At 46.4% G+C, this 20,014-nt stretch overlaps 1 protein-coding gene across 1 annotated transcript in view; it reads right to left on the reverse strand.

Annotated features, from left to right (window-relative positions):
* Positions 1 to 20,014, reverse strand: part of SORCS3 (sortilin related VPS10 domain containing receptor 3) — a 503,211-nt gene that overhangs the window by 49,084 nt on the left and 434,113 nt on the right. The window contains exons 15-16 of the mRNA XM_050957974.1: positions 4,103 to 4,220; positions 1,558 to 1,691 (exon numbers count right to left, since the gene is read on the reverse strand). Coding sequence (XP_050813931.1) covers positions 1,558 to 1,691; positions 4,103 to 4,220 — 252 coding nt within the window. The remainder of the gene's footprint in view (positions 1 to 1,557; positions 1,692 to 4,102; positions 4,221 to 20,014) is intronic.

The raw sequence follows: 20,014 nt of genomic DNA on the forward strand, positions 1-20,014 counted from the left end.
TTGTTGAGGGTGCACAAGCTGGAATAGAATCCAGCTGTCTCCGTTATAGTTGCGTTGGCTCTGCAGGGCTAACAGGAGAATAAGGCAGTAAAATCTTATTTTAGTGTGTAAGGTAGGTGGAAATGATACTGAATAGATACAGGAAGTGGATCTATTGAGTAAGAAGTTGCCATTTTACAGTCACTCTCCAAGGTACCAACCGCATTTTAAGGCCAATTAAACTAGAGTAGCTTTGCACTTCAGCCTTAAAAATACACCAGGCTGAACTCTGGAATGAGAAAGCAGGAGTGCTTCAAAGCAGTAACCAACCAGACAAACACAAAAGCATCTGTGGAGATCAGTGACAGGCTGAGCACAGCGGTAGAAGCAAATGATGTGGTATGGGTAGACAGTGCAGGGAGGTTTGGTACTTATTGTAAAATGTTAGCTTTTCTCGTTAAGGGTGAGACCAGCATCCAAATGTGCCACATCTCCTGGGATAATCCAGAAGAGTCTTAGATTTCGTTGCTGCATTAGGAATAAATGAACAACTAGTTCAGCAAAAATGAAAAAAAAAATCTACCTGACGTCTCTGAACCTTTGCTTAGACCAAACACCACTGATATTCAGGAAAAGGCAGCTATCTTTCTTCTCATTTTTTTCTCATTTTGGCTGCACCTGATGCATGTCCAGGTCCCAGCCAAAGCTGTATCAGGAAGTCTTGAAAAAAAACCTGTGGATCAGATCCTCAACTAGCGTATATTGGCATAGCTCCACAGATGTCATGCAGGAGGCCTGAATGGAATCCAGCCTAAGAAGTCCTCAGTGAATTTAGGTTGATTTTCACCAGCTGAGGAGTTGGTCCTGCCTACTTAAATGGAAGCAGGAAATGAAAACATCTTCCCAAGACAACCTCTTCTTGTTGCATTCCCAGCCCAGTTTAGCTGTCCAAGAGGTGCAGGTAGATCAGGGATTCATCTGAACTGCTGGGTGTTCGTGAACGCCCCCCCAGATCTTGTGTGTACCCCCACCCCTTTGAGAATCAGCTATTCTTAGTCACCCCTTACCATCCTCCTGCAGAAATCCCAGACAGGAAACTTTCCCCAAATGTACGAGCAACATCAGGGTTTTTTAAAAAACCTCAGAGCAATTTGGAATTTACGATGCCATTACCTCAAAACATCAGTATTTATGCAAAGCAGCCTGTGACTTCTGACAGGCCCAGACCACATAGGGGATGTGTGCGAAAAAAGGCCGATCTGGCTTTTGCTGGTGACATTTCTTAATAAAATCTTGCTGAAAAGCAATAACAGTTTCTCAGGCTAAAATGAAAATCATTGCCCTGTTTTCCACGATGCAGCCTCAAGTGGCTACAGAAGTCAAGTGAGACTGAGATGCCTTCCCTATAGGGGCACCCTTTGGAGGGGAAACTCCTTTGTTAGAATGATCTGCAAAAAAAATCCCTTAGCACTGCACAGCCCACCCTTGGAATTCCATATACATTGAGCCGGCTGGATTGGAACAGGCAGAGAACCAACAGCAGCAGGAACACTAGTTATAATGGGCTAGAATACTTACCACTCGAAGTCCCATTCGGCACAGACACAAGGTTCTGATACAACGGTTCTGGAGTAGTCTCGACCCAGGGCACACTGGGCTCCAGGCTTGCGTTTCTTATAGATCTTCCTCTCTCCCATGACGCAAGGCTCACCCTTTGGCAGCAGAACCATCATGGATTAGAAAGAGGAGAAGAACATGAGGACTTCTAGTCTTTGCCTCACCACTATTACTATACAGCAGGATATCAAAGCATCTTGGGGGATGATTTGGGCAGTAATGCGCTCTTTGAAATTCAGGAGGGGCGAGTACTTAATTCCCATTTACACATTTAAAAACCTCCTCTGTACAAACTTCAAATCAAGTCTCCCAGATTCCTAACTCCCATTTACAGCTTCATAAACCTCCCCCTACACTAACTTCATTAAAGTCTCCCACTGGCTGTCCCCTTGTGACTTGCCTGTTACTGAAACAGAATGATTATTTCTTTTTTACATATGGCAAAAGTTGTGCATCGTCTAAGGTCACGCAAAGAGTCAGTGACAAAGCTCAGAGTAGAACCCAGGAGTTCTGAGTCCTCCTCTTCTCACTACCCTTTACTGCCTTGTAGCACTCGGTCATTTTCGTCAAGCGCTGTGTAGGGGATTAATACTGAGGTTTTCTAAAGCACTGCGGAAGGAAGTTTGAAGGAAAGTTCGAACAAATACAGATTGTTTAGGTGAATTACCATCAATCATCTTTTCTCTTAGGTTGAAATAACTTGTCTGAGCCAAAAAAAAAAAAAATCCCAAAACAAACCAACCCAAACCAAAATGCACAATTACATTCCTTATTTTTCTCGTGATTACTGATTGCCTAGATGATCCCATGGTACGAAGAACGAAGGAGTTATATGCATTACTTTTTATACAGATCATGTTTTATCTGTTTGATATTATCATGCCTGACTGCACAGAGTTAAATTAAAGGAAGCTGTTGCTGGAGATGAGGCTCAGGCAGAAAGATACAGAAACTGCAGCAAGCCAGCCATCTCTCCCAAGTCAGAGATGGAGGTAACCAGGCTGAATGGAACTCACAAGAATTTGCATGGGAAGACTGCAGTGTAGGTCAGGCCCACACATATAGACTTCCTCTGGCTTCTCCCTTTGCACTGCATGCTATGTTCCTTTGGGTGAATACATAACGCTTTGTTTTGAAGAAGCTGAGTTTGAGACACTTTGATCAGATGCTGTCACAGGAACCCAGAGGAAAAGGGCTTCCAGGTACCAAACACAGTTGGCCCTGTCATGTTAAGGCAGCTGGTAAGAAGGCAAGGAGAGGGGGGTCAACCCAGAGATGCAGTCTAAGGAAGTTAGGATGAAGATAGTGAAACCTGAGGTGCACCTGAGAGGGACTAAAAGGGGTCCAAACAGTTTGCCCAGCTAGATTAGCAGATGCTTTCTCCTTGCTTCATTTTGCATTAGTTTTATTCGTTCTGTGTCATGGCTCTATCCACCCGATATATTCCAGGTTCCATGACACTCACTTCTAATGCATCTTCTCTTGCTGATTTCGTTCAGTGACATCACAGTTTCAGTGTTTGTAATGTCACTTCATCACCATGGAAAGGACTGTGATATCACAGCGTGGTTGTTTTGCCAAGGACCCCAATCCTACAAACAACTCCCCGAAGGACAGGACTGCATTAACTCCCATTGGCTTCCCAAGGCCCCAAATGACCCTAATGTGATAATAAGGCCAGTGATTACAGACGAGAAAGTTTATATACATATAATAAAATAATAATATGGTCTTCTCTGTCCTCTTCGAGCAAAGGGCTCCTGAGAGATTTCCAAACTTCTGTGAGATAAGTAGATACTTTTATATCCATTTTACAGATGGGGAAATGGAGGCACAGAGACGGGAAATGACTTGCCTGAGTGAGTGGTGGAGCCAGAAATAGACTCCAGAACTCCAAGACCTGAGTTTAAACCAGCAATGAGGAACAGCACATGTTAGTGGAATGGAATTTCTAAACACTGTTACAAGTTTAAAAGTACACTGGCATGGAGCTGGAGCTCTTTACCCTTTTTCCTAGGATCACAACTCTCAGCTGACAGAATTCTCCTGTTGGTGTCTCCCGAGTGACTGATCCAATGCTTTTAGGTTAGTTTATCTAACTGGGCCAGATTCCTGTTTACACTAAGGCCCCTTTATATGTCTCTGGCAGTGTAAGGGGGCCTTAGCATGGGAGTACATGACATTACAGGCCCCTATTACACAGCCAGAGTGGTGGCGAGGGACCTTAGGACAAATGAGAATCCAGCTCAGTGTGTTTCACTATGCTCTCCGTGCATTCCAAAGCACAAGTTGAGTCTAACTGAGATTTAATGCCATTCTGGAAGCATTAGGAGGAACTATTTAAAATATGTGATATCTATAGGTCAGAACCACCTCACTGATTTGATGAATGCTAGACCCTTCCCTCTCTAAAGAACAGAACGTGATAGGCTCCTACCCACAAACACTCTGAGCTTCAGAGGCTGTGTTGTGCCCCATAAAAGACTGCGTAGGGAGTCAATGGTACCTGATTGTGCAGGTGCCAGGTCTGGTAGTCCTCTTTGTTGCACCTCCTGCTGAAGATGGATTTGTAGTCCACTTTGACCAGCTGCCATTCAGAGCGGAGACTGAAGTGGCCAAAAATTCTGAACATTGGAAAAGAGAGAAAGGCATACACAGTCAGCCATGGAAATATGGAGTCTCCATACAAAAGTGAACCAAGGGTGGAAACCAACATTGAATCCCAGAACACATTACAAGGAAAGAACACAAGAACAGCCATACTGGGTCAGACCAAAGTTCCATCTAGCCCAGCATCCTATCTTCCGACAGTGCCCAATGCCAGATGCCCCAGAGGGAATGAACAGAACAAGTGATCATCAAGTGATCCATCCTCTGTCGCTCATTCATAGCTTCTGGCAAACAAAGGCTAGGGACACCATCCCTGCCAATCCTGGCTAATAGCCATTAATGGATCTGTCCTCCATGGATTTATCTAGTTCTTTTTTGAACCATGAGCCTTTACCTTCCTGTGCCTCAGCTTCCAATCATCTGCTTGTACGTGGTATCCTGTTCTCTGTCCTTTTGTGTATCCTGCCTTATTAGAGTGCAATGGATATACAATGGACACACTCCTGTATGTCTGTATAGCACCTGGCATAATGGGGGCCTGATGTTAGCTGTGGCTTTTAGACACTCCTGTCATATAAATAATTATAGTAAAGAGTAGCCCTATTACAGCCAGTGGAATTACTCAGGTGAATACAGTTATACATGTATTTATACGATCGGGTCCTTTTTGAGATGACATGTTCTCACTGGTGTTAAATATTCTGACTGCACAAAAAGGAGAGAGAACCCAAATGTTAAAAAAATCACTATGCAGCAAAGAATGAAATGAAAATACAGACCAACATGATGGAGGTGCTTAGAACATAAGAAGGGCCATACTGGATCAGACTAATGGTCCATCCAGCCCAGTATCCTGTCTTCTGACAGCGGCTATTGCTAGATGCTTCAAAGGGAATGAACAGAACAGGGAAAACATCAAGTGATCCATCCCCTGTCGTCCAGCCCCAGCTTCTGGAAGTCGGGCTTGGTAAACATGATGTAAGATGACGGCCTGCAAAGACAGCAAACTACCATCTCTTAATTAGTTCAACTTCTCTGGAGCGAGGTCAAGTCATGTGATAATCGTTTTCCACCACAGGGCAGGAACTTCCTTTTCTGGCAATTCTTTTGAGCAGGCTGATCATTACCAATGATTCAATGACCCACATCTATGGCCGATCTGGCCAAGTAAGGAAATGTCTCATTCATGATGTGCCCCCAAGCTAGTGGACTTGTTGCTAGAGGCCCCAACCAACACTGGGGCCTGTTTGTGCCAGATGCTATGCAGTCCCAGGCACACAGTAGGAACAGAAGAGTGTGCATTCCAGATAGACAGGACAGACAATGGGTTATAGCACAGGATTGGGTACTGAGGCACAGAGACGTGAGGGCTGGGATTGTCAGGAAGGCCAATGAACATTAAACTCCAGACTAAGCACTCTGCCCAAGGCAATACCAGACATCTGCGTGCTGGCTTGAATTCGAAGCCAGGTTTCTTGAAGCCCAGTGCAGTACCATCCCCACAGGGCCATCCTTCCTCATACCCATAAAATCACATGCATGCCTAAGTGCTTCCAAGATCAGGGCCAACGTGAGGCCAACCATCTCGATGCTAAACATTCTGTGCTGCCTTCCTGTGTGATAAACACTAAGAGAGTTTACTCGGCAGAAGCTCACATCTTTTACAAAGAAACAACTCACAACAAAACCGCCTTTAATTAATAAATAACATCAGGTATCTACACAAAAGTCTCCATTCATCTGGAATCATTCAGCTAGCTGCAGGGAAACTGCTTTTCAATCAAGCAACTACTTCTTATTCCTCACGCCAACAGTTCTTTTCTCCATAAGAAGTGGCTTTTCAACCGGCTGGAACCATATTTTCAACGGGGTGCATGGTGCAGGGAGATGGGGGCACAGACATCAGTTGACCACTTTAAAAGCCATAAACAAAGCTACAGTCTCACAGAGGGAAAAAGAAAATGAAATAAAGGTGATGGAGCAAATCAATGCATCATCAGAACAAGCCAATACGAGCAGTTTGTTCTACCAAAGCAGTCTCAGATGAAGAAGAAAAAGATCTTAGAAATCAACAATAATTCTTTAACTGAGGTTTTTAAATGCATATAGATACGATTTGTTAAACCTACTTCATTTCCAGTATTCAACTAGAAACAGGTGTCACAGTATCACCTTAGCTAGAGGGTTGATAGGAAGGAGAGGAAAGTATTTTTCCAACACACCACATCTTTCACCAACCTAAAATTCAACCAGGCTATTCATGAGCTTAGCGGGGGGTTAAAATTCTTTTATGTACAAAAAAGAGGTGAAATTGCAAGATGATTTGCAAGTCTCGCAGTGAGAGGAGAAGAAAAACAAAGATCAAGAGAGTGCGACCCTCAAGACACAAACATTCCTAACCTACATAGCACTGTAACCTTATGGCTGTAACCCTCATCCCAACCTCTCCAGTGTTTGCCACCATTCCTTGCTCTGCCTCATCTTACCCTAGATTGTAAACTCCTAAAGGCTCATGGCTTTGCCTCTCCTCTGACTGCAAGGTGCTATGCAAGCTTCCAGTGCTGTGGAAATGCAAATGTAGGGAGCAGTGCGGCACACAGGATTAGTGGCATGGATGGTGAAGGGCCAGAGAGGGACGGAGACCTCTATTACAGGGAGTGAGGAGCTGCACTGCCCCAGGGGCAGCTTCAGAAGGGATTGTGCTATTGAGATGCAGGACAAGTGTGTGTGCTGTACCTGCCCTCTGGATGGTGCATTCCTATTCCCACCTGCTTGGTTCTGGTGTGCAGTCTGGAGGAACATGGGGCAATGATCTCCCCTCATTCACATCCACTTTGGTGACATGTGCTAGAGCCAGGCACAGCCTGAGCCCGAGGCAGGTGGGGGAGCCCCGAGGCTCTGGAGAACTCAAACCTTTCTGAGCTGACTGCTTTTTGGCACCCAGCGAGTTAGTTTTATTTCCCTGACTGGCTGCTGTAAAACCAGCTTCATGCCCAGGAATGGCAACATCGGCTGCACACTGAGCAGCTCCGGCAGCAGCAGCTTCATGCCCACCAGCTCGGCATTCAGGAACCGTGGTCTGTGTATGGGCTTAGCTAGTGGCTACGATATTCTACTGAATCAACTGTGTCGCTTTTCCTCTAAACCTGGTTCCCGCCGGATTTGATACCGGTGATTTAAATGAGACAAAGGAGGGTTAGAGGATGGAAATGTCACTCCATTTAGTGAGCCAGCCCCTCCGGGCTAGTGGCCTAGTCCCATTGACTCCCACAAAGTGATGCTGATTTAGACCAGCTGCGGGACTGGCCCGGGGGGTCTATTTCATTGAACTGTAAACCCCCGCCCTGCCTCTGGGTCTCTGTGTGCTACTAACTCAAGGACCGGCACACTTCCCCCAGGAGAAAGGGGGACAATCAAGGGCAGGCTCAGAGGCAGGGTGACCAGATGTCCCGATTCTATAGGGACAGTCCTGATATTTGGGGCTTTGTCTTATATAGATGCCAATTACCACCACCCCATCCCCTGTCCCTATTTTTCGCCTTTGCTATCTGGTCATCCTACTCAGAGGTTGATAGGCAACAAATGGGGGGAGAGAGAGGAGAGCCATTATTTCGAGTGAGAGGGCCCCCATAGCTCAGGGGCGTGACAGGAAGATGCCTACTCAGAGGAGGAGCAGTGTCGGAGAGAAAGGAGGTGGTTAGAGTCAAGTGATTGACAAGCAAAAGCCCGAGAGCACTGTGAGAGGGAAAAAGCCATTCTGAAAAAAATCAGGGCTGGAGAACGCATGGAAAAAAATTACTGGAGACTGGACTCAAGGAGATCAGGAGTTAGGATTTTCAGGATAGTTAGTATAATCTGCACCTGAACACTGCATCTTGTAAAGAGGTGGGACAGGAATGGTGGAGGAAGGGGTGGAGTGGGTCGGGGATGGGGGTGGAGTGGGGGCGGGAAGAGGCAGGGTGGGGGTAGGGCCTGAGGCTGAACAGGGGTTGAGCACCCCCAGGGGAAAATTAGAAACCGGCACCTGTGAGGGCTTGCTGAGGGTGAGTCCCCGGCCTGCATGCAGGATCTCCCTGAGAACTCGCCCCTGGAAACGTGGTAGCAATATCCCTAAACTTCTTCCTTTCCCTCTTCCAGGTAACTCCCAGTTTACAGAGTTTTGTTGGGAAAACTCCGTGTCCAGTCAAGCTGAGTTAGTCTTTCAGCTCCCTTGATAAAATCAGTTACCACGAGGCATGTACAGCTCGTGCTGCTAGTCCAGGGCTGCCCACCTGCTGCGATTGTATCTGAACTCTAGGGTAGGAGATCAGGAGTCAGAATTTCCAGGATAGTTAGTATAATCTGCACCTGATCCCTGCATCTTGAGAACAGAAGCAGCCTGATTCCTGTGTGAAGGGGACACCTGCCAACTGCAACTGCCAGCCCCTGTGCAGTTGTGGAGGAGTCTGGATTCATCTCTGAACCTGTGGATCATTAGTGGAGTGGTGAGTGCACCATCTTTTAGTTAGACAGTCAGGGGAACTGTTTGGAAGACCTCTATTCCCTGAACTGTGTCCTCAAGCCAGGGAATAGGGGTTTGGTGATTTTATTACCAACTGCCTATTTAACCTGTAGAGGGACTTACCATCTTATCCAACATGCACGTCTTTTTGGCTGGTCTGAATTTAGGCAGCCAAGTTGCTTATTGATGCTACAGGAGATACATTGTCATAGGTCATCAAAGGCCACTACGAACCAGGAGGACAGTACATTTTTCTCTTGCTATATCAGGTCATGTGACTGGGGAATGTCATGGGTATTATCAGCGTGGGCACTGGTGACCCTGAAAATAGTGTTTTACCTTGTTCTGTTATATTTATTTCCCATTTAATACAATTACTCTCTTGACTATATTGTGTGATTGTGTTATTTCTTGGGAGTCGCCAATCATCTGGCCCTTAAGTGGGAGTTGTCCTGTGCTTAGAATTTTCCTTCCAAGCTGCCCTGGTGACCCTGCCTGGAAGGAGCAAGAGAGAGGGAGCCACCACCAAATAAATTCCTATGGGAAGAAAATAAGGAAGTTACATGACACCCTGCTGAGCTAGAGGCAGTTTCCAGATGAATCCAGGCCTGTCCATCACAACCTGTAAGGAGATTGACATGAAAGGAGGTAGCCGGGTGGATATGATGCTACAACATCATCAACAGAGAAATAAACACTTGCTTGAACCCAACAGACAACATGGCTAGAGAAACCAAGAAACAGCGACTGGCCAGAACAGGGGCGTAAGAGCACTCTCAAGATGAGCCACCAGGGTCTCCCTCTGCACTAACATTAGCGGACTACACAGCAGGGAAAGCAGAAGACTCCACTGGCCTTTCATCAGCAACAAAACTCACCAGAGCCACTTGCTTTCTGAACAAAAAGAAAAACATTGAAATGCTTGCATGGTAATGACAATTAATGGAAAAAACAAGGTTTCCTAAGTGGAAGGGAATATATTAGCATTCCAAAAGCACAAAGCGTTAGCTACTCTTTAATTAAATGATTTCAAAAAAGATCTTTGTATATAATTGCTATAATTTAGAAGGAAACAATACTACACTAAATGTAATTAGAGCAATATGAACTGTAAGGGATGTTTCCCTCTGTGATGCTGACATGGTTCTGGGTCACCTGATTTTTATAAGAACTGTTTTGTTTTTTTTTTAATAAAAAGCTTCTTAATGCTGATAATCCATCATGATCCAGCCTTTGATGTTATGAGCTGCAAGTAGGCAAACAAAGCTGCTGTATCTCCACTCTGGCAATAATATAGTGACCGATAATACGTCCCACCAAGATCTTACAGCCCTTTTCTGATGTACAAACCCATCAACATGGTGAAGGCTGCATTTCTAGTGGTCCCGCCTCAGCATGGAGGGATGGACTACTTGACCTCTCAATGTCCAATCCAGCCCTACATTTCTGTGATTCATTTGAAGACAGAGGGTATGAACTACTTTTAGAGTAACTAAGGACAAGGAATTGTAGGAGACTATCAAAAGAATACATTCCCAAGGAAAATGGGGAAAGCCCCATCCAAGTGGGATGTGTGAAATTAGGCTCAAGAGAACATTGTAGGGAACAGTCCCTGCCCTGGCAGCGGATGCAAGGGGTGAGCACCCCTACTAGATACTCTAGAGCACGAGGTTCTGTAGTGGGTTCATAAAATAGCTCAATTTGGGATCAGAAAGGCTAAGCATTTATTTTAAAGCGTGGTTACAGCCAGGAAAGCAACCACAGCACTGGGACAGGTTTAAAGGTGCTCTGGTATGTAGTGGGTTACCAGGTACCTGTCTAGCATGCAGCTAATCTAAGTGGGGTTATGAAAGGAAGGTGAATGGGAGGTTATCATTAGGGAGGGGGTACGTCCTCTCCTCTCCCCGTTGTCTGACACTGGAAAGGCCCCAGTCGTTGGAATTGATTTGTCATTGTTCTGAGTTTGTATTTTTGGAAATAAAGCCAGGGCTGAGGAAAGGGATATGAAGAGATGTAGCTGGGGGTTATTTTTCTGTCTCCAGCTTGGAAGTCTGTACACAGAGGGCATGTCTACACTACAAACTTAAGTCACCCTATGTCAGGTTGAATTACAGCCACTGCAGTTATTACAGTGGTTCATGTCTGCACTACCCCTCTTTCAGCTGGCAGTGCACAGCCTCACCGAGAGCGCTTCTACTAAATTACGATGAGTTAGGGTGGGGGCTGAAAGCCTGGGCTCTCAGCATCACATGCAACTCCCTGCTGGGAGTCCGGCTGTGCCCTCAGCTCTCCTAAGTTCCTGGCGGGGAGCTTCACTGCTGGAGTCTGGGTAGCAGCCCAGCTCAGAGCAGGAAGCTTGGACCCTGCAGGGCATCCCAGCTGGAAGCGGGGAGCCCAGGCGGCAGCTCGGCTTGGAGTGGGGAGCTGGGAGCAGCTGGCCTCTAGCTGGAGTCCCTACCCCGCCCCTATCCTGGGATGAGAGCCTTAGCTTTGAGCCTGGCTTAGGGTTCACAGCAGGAAGCCTTCCAGCCTGTCTGGTCAATTTCATGGTTCCAGCTGGGAGCCATGAAATTGACAAGCATGACAACCAACAGCCAATGTAAGTAACACAGTGTCTACCTGGACATAAGCCCTACGGCTCTGGAGGGAGTGCAGTTATTATGTTGCTGCAGCAGGGCACTTACATTGGTGGGAGTAAGGCTGTGGTGTAGGCACTGACATAATTAGGTTGATGTAAGATGCCTTATGTCCACATAATAGACCAGGCCTGAGTTACCTGCCCTTTTCCATTCAACAGAACAGCTCCATGAGTGTGTCTGTCTCGTATCTGGTTACTTTACTCACTAAATTAGGGAATTTGGGTTTTTGTTTGTTTTTTTCCCTAAATATTGCTAACTGTCAAGAGGCAATACAGATAAAGTGGAACACGGTGAACTCTTCATTCTGTCTCATACATCCCCAATAACATTGTCAATCAGGACGTAACTGCAGCCCCTTAATTGCTAACTGGGTTGGAAGAAGATGAAAGATGAGCACTTAGTTTTCAAGAACCTACTTTGGAAAGTCAATATGAAAAGCCATCTTTAGATTTCCCATCTGAGCAGGTCTTATCTGGATGTCATTGAGAAGCAATAAATACGGGAGCCCAGATGGCATTTAGACAGAGGCACTTTTCTGACTAAGTACACTTTAACAAGTATTCTCCACTCTGGGCCATAAAGCAATAACTTACTGTCCATAGACATGACAGATTTAGTTTTCCTGCCTCAAAGTAAACAGTTAAAATTCGTGTGGATTCCCAGCGAACACAAGAGGGTCGACTCAACCACCATCATTCTCAGCTCTCAATTAAGCGATTGCTAAGGAACCACAAATCCCATCCCAATCCCTTCTGTTACAGAAATTAGGTTATGCTTTTATTGCGGGGCTGAATGTAATTAATTTGCGAGCAAATTATTAGAAACCTAGAAAACAGTTCTGAAACGCCTGCAGATTTACGATGAAGTCATTTCAGAAAAGGTCAGTGGCAACACTGCTATAATTAAATCTTTCATTAATTTTTTAAATACACAACAACTTACAAATGCAGTATAAATTGACCAGACGACCTTGCAGGAAATTATTACAGAGCTCTTTCATGTTGTACAATAATCTAGCAGGCCGGAGAATTGCATTTCCTCTCCCTCCTTGTTTTAATTGACGATGGAGTTTCATGTTTGTTGCGTAGCAATAATCAGAAGTGGTGGATCGGGCCAGGGACTTGGATGGCTTAGGGGTTATGGAACACCAAGTTTTTGCCCTCCATCGATTCAAAGCCCACCCCAGCTTGGTAAGTGAGAAAAAGTTCTAACAACATCACAGCCAATGTGTTCCCTAGACAAAAGGACTTAGTGGTAACAGTCTAGGTCCATTGCTGCTGGTGGCTGGGGATGGGACACTAGTGGGGGAAGGCTCTGAATTACAAAAGAGAATTCTTTCTCAAGTGTCTGGCTGGTGGGTCTTGCTCACGTGATCAAGGTCTGACTGCCATATTTGGGGCGGGGAACGAATTTTCCTCCAGGTCAGACTGGCAGAGACGCTGGGTTTTTTTTTCCCTTTCTCTGCAGTATGGGGCATGGGTCACTTGCAGGTTTAAACTAGTGTAAATGGGGAATTCTCTGCAATTTGAAGTCTTTAAACCATGGTTTGAGGACTTCAATAACTCAGCCAGAGGTTAGGGATCTATTACAGGAGTGGGTGGGTGAGGTCTTGTGGCCTGCAACATGCAGGAAGTCGGATCATGATGGCTCCTTCTGATCTTAAAGTCTATGAGTTTAAGAAAAGTCAATGACTGCTGTCAGGACCAGCTTTATGACCCGCGGGGCCCGATTCGAATACCCAGGGGTGGTCCGTGGCTTCGGTGGCACTTCGGCGGCGGGGGATCCGCTCCAGGTCTTCTGCGGCACCACAGGACCCCCAACCACCGAAATGCCACTGAAGACTCCCAGAGCGGGGCCCTGTTAGGTGTGGGCGCGGGGCCCTCTTAAGCACGGGGCCTGATTCTGGGGAATCAGGAGAATCGGCCGAAAGCCGGCCCTGTCACCCCGCCCTGGCCCGGAAGGAGTTAAAAGCAGCCCTGCAGTGGGCTGTGTCAGGGAAAAGCCAGACTGATTGGGAGAAGCAGCCACAGCTGAGGCCACACCCCAGTCAGGCCCCAGCTAGCCCTATGAGAGGGCTGAGGGACACAGTCTCTCTAGCTCCCTAGAGAGAGGAGGACCTGGCTGCCTGGGAAGCTGAGAAGGGTATCTAGGGTGGAGCAGTGCTGGGGAAGGGCAGAGGGAGCTGGGGAGCTCCAGTCTAGCTAAGCCCCAGGCTGCAGGCTGAGTTAAGGGCCCACAAGCGGGTACTAGGGTTGCAGAAGTGCAGCCCAGGAATAAGCAGAGGCAGCTGGTCCAAACCCCACTTGCCAATGATGAGCGGTTTATAGACTGCAGTCCACCCCAGTGAGCAGGGGCTAGATAGTGACAGGCAATAGCCACTGAGGCAAGGGAGGGATAGGGGTTGGGAGTTCCCCTGGGAGGGGAGACCCAGACTGAGGGGGTACTGCCAGGGGGAGAAACCCTAACCTAGAAGGGCACTGGGGTCTGGGAGGGACATGGGGGCCAGGGTAGGCGAGACACCGGCCTACAGAGGGCTCTCTGAAGGGCGGAGCACTAATTCCCTGGACAACCAGCAGGAGGTGCTGCAGTGGTGAGTCATCACCTCGCCACAGCAAGTGCCTCCTCAGTCCTAAATCAATCCTCTTTATATCATGTTTGAAGTAACCTGACAGGGTAATATACAGGGCAAACCTGGGTGGCTGCTGTGTGCATTTGGTTGGACCTGTTCTCTGGATATATGAAGGCCTCTGGTCTCCAGAGTTGCCTCTTTAACTTGTAATGGAAGCTAGAGCACTGGGGCATTTGCAATGCCTCATATTGTTGACTGAATCTTACAGACCCCTCCTTGACAATATAAGGTTTTATGGAGCATGAAGATGCCAAGTGGAAAGTGAGTGCTAAGAACATCGCGCAGAGGCCCTGACCTCACAGTCACAGCAACCATCTTCATTCTTTCTGCAAATATTAGTACTTTCCTTCCATTCTTAACATCAAGGTTGGTGAGATAACAATTTGCCTCACTTTGTTTCTCGTACAGGCCACAACACAATCCCCTTTGAAGTCAGATGTTGTCAGGATTTGGCCCAATACAATATACGATTTATTTACAAAACACTTTAAAGTTGACTTTTTTTTCTATAAATACATTAACTAATTAATTAAAATCCTAGCAATCTAGCCCCTTTGTAATGTACCCTGTGGCATGACACTCCATATTTTTCATCGAAATATGGTCATGATATGCACGTGGCCTAAGGAAGATACATATTTATACAAGATGGGTCTTGTAAGATACCATTGGACAGGTTATAATTTACTAAAAGTGCTTATCCAGTTTGTATGCATGTATCATTTCTGTATCCAACCAGGGCCGCCCAGAGGGTTCAGGGGGTCTGGGGCAAAGCAATTTCGGGGGCCCCTTCCATAAAAAAAATTGCAAGACTATATTCTTGTGAGGGCTCCTGCAGGGCCCAGGCAAATTGCCCCACTTGCTCCCCCGCCACGGGTGGCCCTGGGAAAAATAAACCTTCCGTATCTCGGCACAAACCCAGTTTTAAGAAAACTTCTTTACAAGGTATCACTGGTTCTCAGCATCAGCTAGTGCTAAAACGAACTAAAGCTCATTAAAAGTGTTGGACAAATATTTTCATTCAAAACTTTTTTTGGATCAAAAACCAGGGGTTTTTAAAAAGCAGAAAAAAATCACGGACAATGTCTGCTTTCCTTCAAAATTTGTTGTGTTTTTTTTAATTGAAAAGTTGAAATTAGTCTGCCAAAACCTGAATATAGTTTGGGGTTTAAGAAGTGTGTGGCCAAATATTTGCTGCTTGCTGTGTTTGATTGTTTAAAGAAACAATAAAAAAAATTCTGCTTAAAAAAAATCCAAAACTTTTCAACCACCTCAGCTTGTGACCAAATGCCTGAGCCCATCCAGTCAGAGATTTTTCCAGGTTTCTGATACTCTGCTGGCTTTCCTGACTCACATCTGTCTCCATAACTTTGGGTTCATTTAGCTTAGAACATAAGAACAGCCATAATGGGTCAAACCAAAGGTCCATCCAGTCCAGCATCCTCTCTACCAACAATGGCCAATGCCAAGTGCCCCAGAGGAAGTGAACCTAACTGGTAATGATCAAGTGATCTCTCTCCTGCCATCTATTTCCACCCTCTGACAAACAGAGGCCAGGGACACCATTCCTTACCCATCCTGGCTAATAGCCATTAATGGACTTAGCCTCCATGCATTTATCTGTTTCCTAGAGATTGGCTCCATGGGGTCCCTCACAAACTGGAGACGGTTACTGGGGGTTTGTCTTTAGTATAGTTTATGTACATACTCCACGAACTGAGCATTTGAGCTTGTTCCAGAATCTGGGATGAGCCTATGTTGTGAAAACTGAAATGCTCAAAATAGCACATGCATGTGAATGGACACAGGGTGCATAAATTAAATTAACCCAGGGGTTCTCAAACTGGGGGTCAGGACCCCTCAGGGGGTCACGAGGTTATTACTGGGGGTCGCGAGCTGTCAGCCTCCACCTCAAACCCTGCTTTGTCTCCAGCATTTAAAATAGTGTTAAATAAATAAAAAAAGTGTTTTCCATTTATAAGGGGGTGAGGGGTGTTGCACTCAGAGGTTTGCTGTGTGAAAGGGGTCACCAGGACAAAAGTTTGAGGACCACTGAATTAATCCCTCTGAAGCCTCAGGGAATCCAGGGGAGGCGGGATCTCTCTTGGTAGGTTGGGAAGGAGGTAGGTGGTGTAGGATATTGCTCTTCTTATGTGACTCCTCCCCCAGTGGCTAATTTTAAATGAAGCTACCCTCCTCTGACATGAATCTCCCTATGGCACTGAAATTAAATATAGACTATAACTTGGCATTTGAGACGTGAAAGGGATGGTAGCCCTAATGGAAAAGCTAACAGCTTGGCTCTTCTGCAAGCCTCAAACTGCTGAATGAGCTTTAGGGTAGGGAAGGCTGTGCCTCTCAAACAGCCTGGCCCTGCCCCCTATCTGATCCCCACCCATTTCCTGCCTCCCCACTACCCACTCCTCTCAGAATCCCTGGCCCATCCTGCTCCTTGTCCCCTCACCATCCCCCAGAGACCCCAACACCACAACCACCCCAGGACCCCACCCCTGCTCCCTGTCCCCTGACTGCCCTGACCCCTATCCACCCTGCCGCTGAGTCCTGATAGACCCCCAGAACATCCACAATCCAATCCCCTCGTTCCCTGTCCCCTGACTGCCCCCCCAACCTCTGTCCTCTCCCTGTCCCCTGACTGTCCCTGGGACTTTCTGACCCTTATCCAACCCCCCTGGCCTTGGCCTCTTACCCCCGGCTCCCCCTATCACCCGGAGCCTCAGTGTGTTGCATCCAAGAGCGTCCCTGAATAGCGATGCAGCTTACCTCCGGCGGGGCCTGAGCTCCTCCCCTCTCAGAGCCTCGCGGTAAGGGGGTGGGGCCTGAGCTCACAGCCCCACCCCCTTACCACGCAGCTCTGAGTGGGGCTGAGCTCAGTCCCCACCAGAGACACGCTGCAGCTGTTCAGGGAAGCTCCTGGATGTGCTGAGGCTCTGGGAGAGGGGCGGGGGCGGGCCGGGAGCCTCAGCCATTCTCTTAGGGGCCCCTGCGGAGTCTGGGGCCTGGGGCAAATTGCCCCCTCCTCTGGGCGGCCCTGTATCCAACGTTAGGAATATTGACTACGTAACAATTACAACTGGGTGTATATTTGGGAGACATCCACCAGACAAGCAGCCATCAAAGCCTTGATGGGCCATTAGGAAGAAACACTAAGACTTTAAAGATACTAATCTCGCTCCTTCCTGAGAGGTGTAACACTGCCAGGTCAGGTGGTCCTGTCACCTGTTACTAAGAACCATCTTGGACTTCTAGTAATTTTCCATTAAAAGGAAGGGGAGGTCAAGACTAGGAAACAAAAGATTCCCGCCTTATGTAAATCTAATTTAAGGCTGGGGAGTAAGGCAAACAGGACTCTCCTCCATTGCCTACCAAAGAAGAAAGCCTGCTGAAAGTTCCTGAAGGGACAAAGGAACTAACCTGAGCGGAAAGGCAGGGGTGAGTCCAGACTGAGACAGGGTCCAGTCTGTAAAAAGAAATAACTGAAACTCTAGCTACAGAAACTCTGCAACTTGCCCAAAATAACATTTAGGTTTAGAAATTACTTCTTGAAACCAGTCTCTTTAAGATCTTAAACTTATTATGTGTGTTTTGTTTCATTTGCTCATAATCTTTGTTCTGTTTGCTATTATCCCTTATAATCACTTAAAATCTGCCTTTTACAGTTAATAAAGTTGTTTTATTTATTATTAAACCCAGTTTGTGCAATTTCTGAGTGGGGTGTAAGAAGTTGTGCATCTCTCTCTTTACATTGAGGGAGAGGGTGAATGTTTATGCGCTTGCACTGTGCAGATCTTTCTATACAGCACAAGACAGTATTATTTTGGGTTTATTCCGCAAAGGGGGTGTGCACATGAGTGCTGGGTGAATCCTCTCACACAGAGCTGACTTCAGTCTGTGTCTGCAGATGGATGTGGCTCTACCTGTACGTGTGCTGCAAGAGGCTGCAGAGCCTAATTCAGCAAAATAGGGAGAGGGAATCTAGGCTGGTGGAGCTCAGTGAAACCTCAGTACATCAGGTGGCATCCCAGAAGGAGGGGTCCAATCCGTCACATACCCTACTCAAGCAATGTGAATGTGTCCACACAACACTGTGAGACATTTATCGATACGGGAACATATTCTACCTTCAGGTTCCAAAGGTGGAAACACAATTAGAAACAGTAAATATTACATACATACATACAATGGATGAGTGACTCCATCTTAATTTGTAGGATGGCATTCACAAAGCCTTAGGCATGTCTCTGAAGCAAATGCCTCCTACAACTCGGGTGGCCCAGCCACTGGTATTTAATGGAAGGGTCAGAGAAGTATTGGTTTTGCAGCTTTGAAGAAAAACCTAGTGGCATGTGGCATTCTCCCCTATTAGCAAAGGGTGGGGTGTCCCATGTTCTGTGGATCAAAATTCACTGGATGTAAAATTCACTATAATTGTGTGAACATCAACTCAAATTTGCCATAAAATAACAATGTTCACTTCTGCAGCCTCGATTTCAAAGTTCTTCCTAAGAGTTAATTAAGCACTGCAGCATCCTTGTGAGTTACACAAGTATTACCGTTTCCATTTCCAATGGGTGAAATGAGAAAGAGAGGGGAAGGGGTATGGTCAGTGCTACCCAAGGAGTCAGCAGCTCCGCACAGTTCAAGTCTAAGTGTCTTCCAGTCCTGTCTTCTAACCACTGCACTGCCGGTTCCAGCCCTTTCACTAAAGATGTCTCTATAGCATAGTCTCAACAGAAATATATGTGGATCCCCACCGCCTATGGAAGGAGGTAGAAGATTCTCTGTAATGCGCAGATAGACTTTTAATAGATATTAATGGCAGAAGAGATCATCAGGTCACCTAGTCTGACCTCCTGTATAGCACATGCCAGAGAATTTCCCCCAGTTACCCCTGCAACAAGCCCAATGACTTCTGAGCAAATAAACCAAAACACCAACAACCGCACCCAGAATGCAATGTGTTCCTGCTGCAAACTCTTGACTCGGTGTGCCTAAAGAGGCTGCAGCAAAGGAGCACTGACTCCCGAACGCAGGCTTAGCATTTAGGGCTCAACCCGTGCAAGCAACGGCTGAACAATTGCAAACTGGGCCAGTGGGGTTAGCGGCTATGAACGGAGAGCCAGAGCTGAGCCGTTCCCCAGGAATTAAACATAAATTATGACTTTGACGACAAGCAAATGGGCTGTGTAAACTTCTGGTTGTTTTTTATTAGGGTTTAGATGGAATTGGGGTGAAAGGAGGTCACCGGTTACACAGAAACTGGATGGAATGAGAGTGAGACAAAGAACAAGAACCTAATGAAGAGAGACACAGACCAGCAATTAGGGAGAGTGGAAGAGGAGACTGAGTGATATTATCTAATGACTGGCAAGATGATGCAGGCAGTGAGAGACTGGAAGGGAAGTATAGAAGATGAACGATGACAGTTTATAGGAAGGCAATCGCCGATGAAAAACACTCTATAATTTTTCTCCAAACAATAAATAGGGCCTTTAAAAGCCACTTTGAAGCTTTTAATTCAGTTCATTTCACCTGACCGCTGGGCCAGAAATGGCTGCTTCGGGGCAACTGAATGACATAAATCAAGGCTGCCTGCGCTTGTCTCTGCACGTGGGAAAAGATGAGAAGAAATGGCAATCATCTTTGGAAAGGGGGAGACAAGATCTGGAAGGGGTAAGAAGGGGTAAGAAGACAGAAACCTTTTTTTACCGAATCAAATATATGGTCCATTCAGAAAGAAATTGGGCCAGATCCTCTGCTAGAGTAGATCAGCACACCTCCACCAGGTTCAATAAAGTTATCCCAATTTACTCCCACTGTGGATCTGGCCCATGGTGTCAAGAACAGTCTGACAACTTAAACCCTGTTTTTATGGATACAATAGGTTGATCAGCTCCATCTAATACTTTCTATTAGAGACGGCCCAGTGCCAGCCAATCTGGATTTCAGAACTATACAGATCCAAGCTTTTGGTTTAGTCCATTACAAAGGGTTGACTGCAAAAATCGGGATCTGGGTGCA

This window comes from Gopherus flavomarginatus, chromosome 6 (genome assembly GCF_025201925.1).
Source record: "Gopherus flavomarginatus isolate rGopFla2 chromosome 6, rGopFla2.mat.asm, whole genome shotgun sequence".
NCBI classification, from domain to species: Eukaryota; Metazoa; Chordata; order Testudines; family Testudinidae; genus Gopherus; species Gopherus flavomarginatus.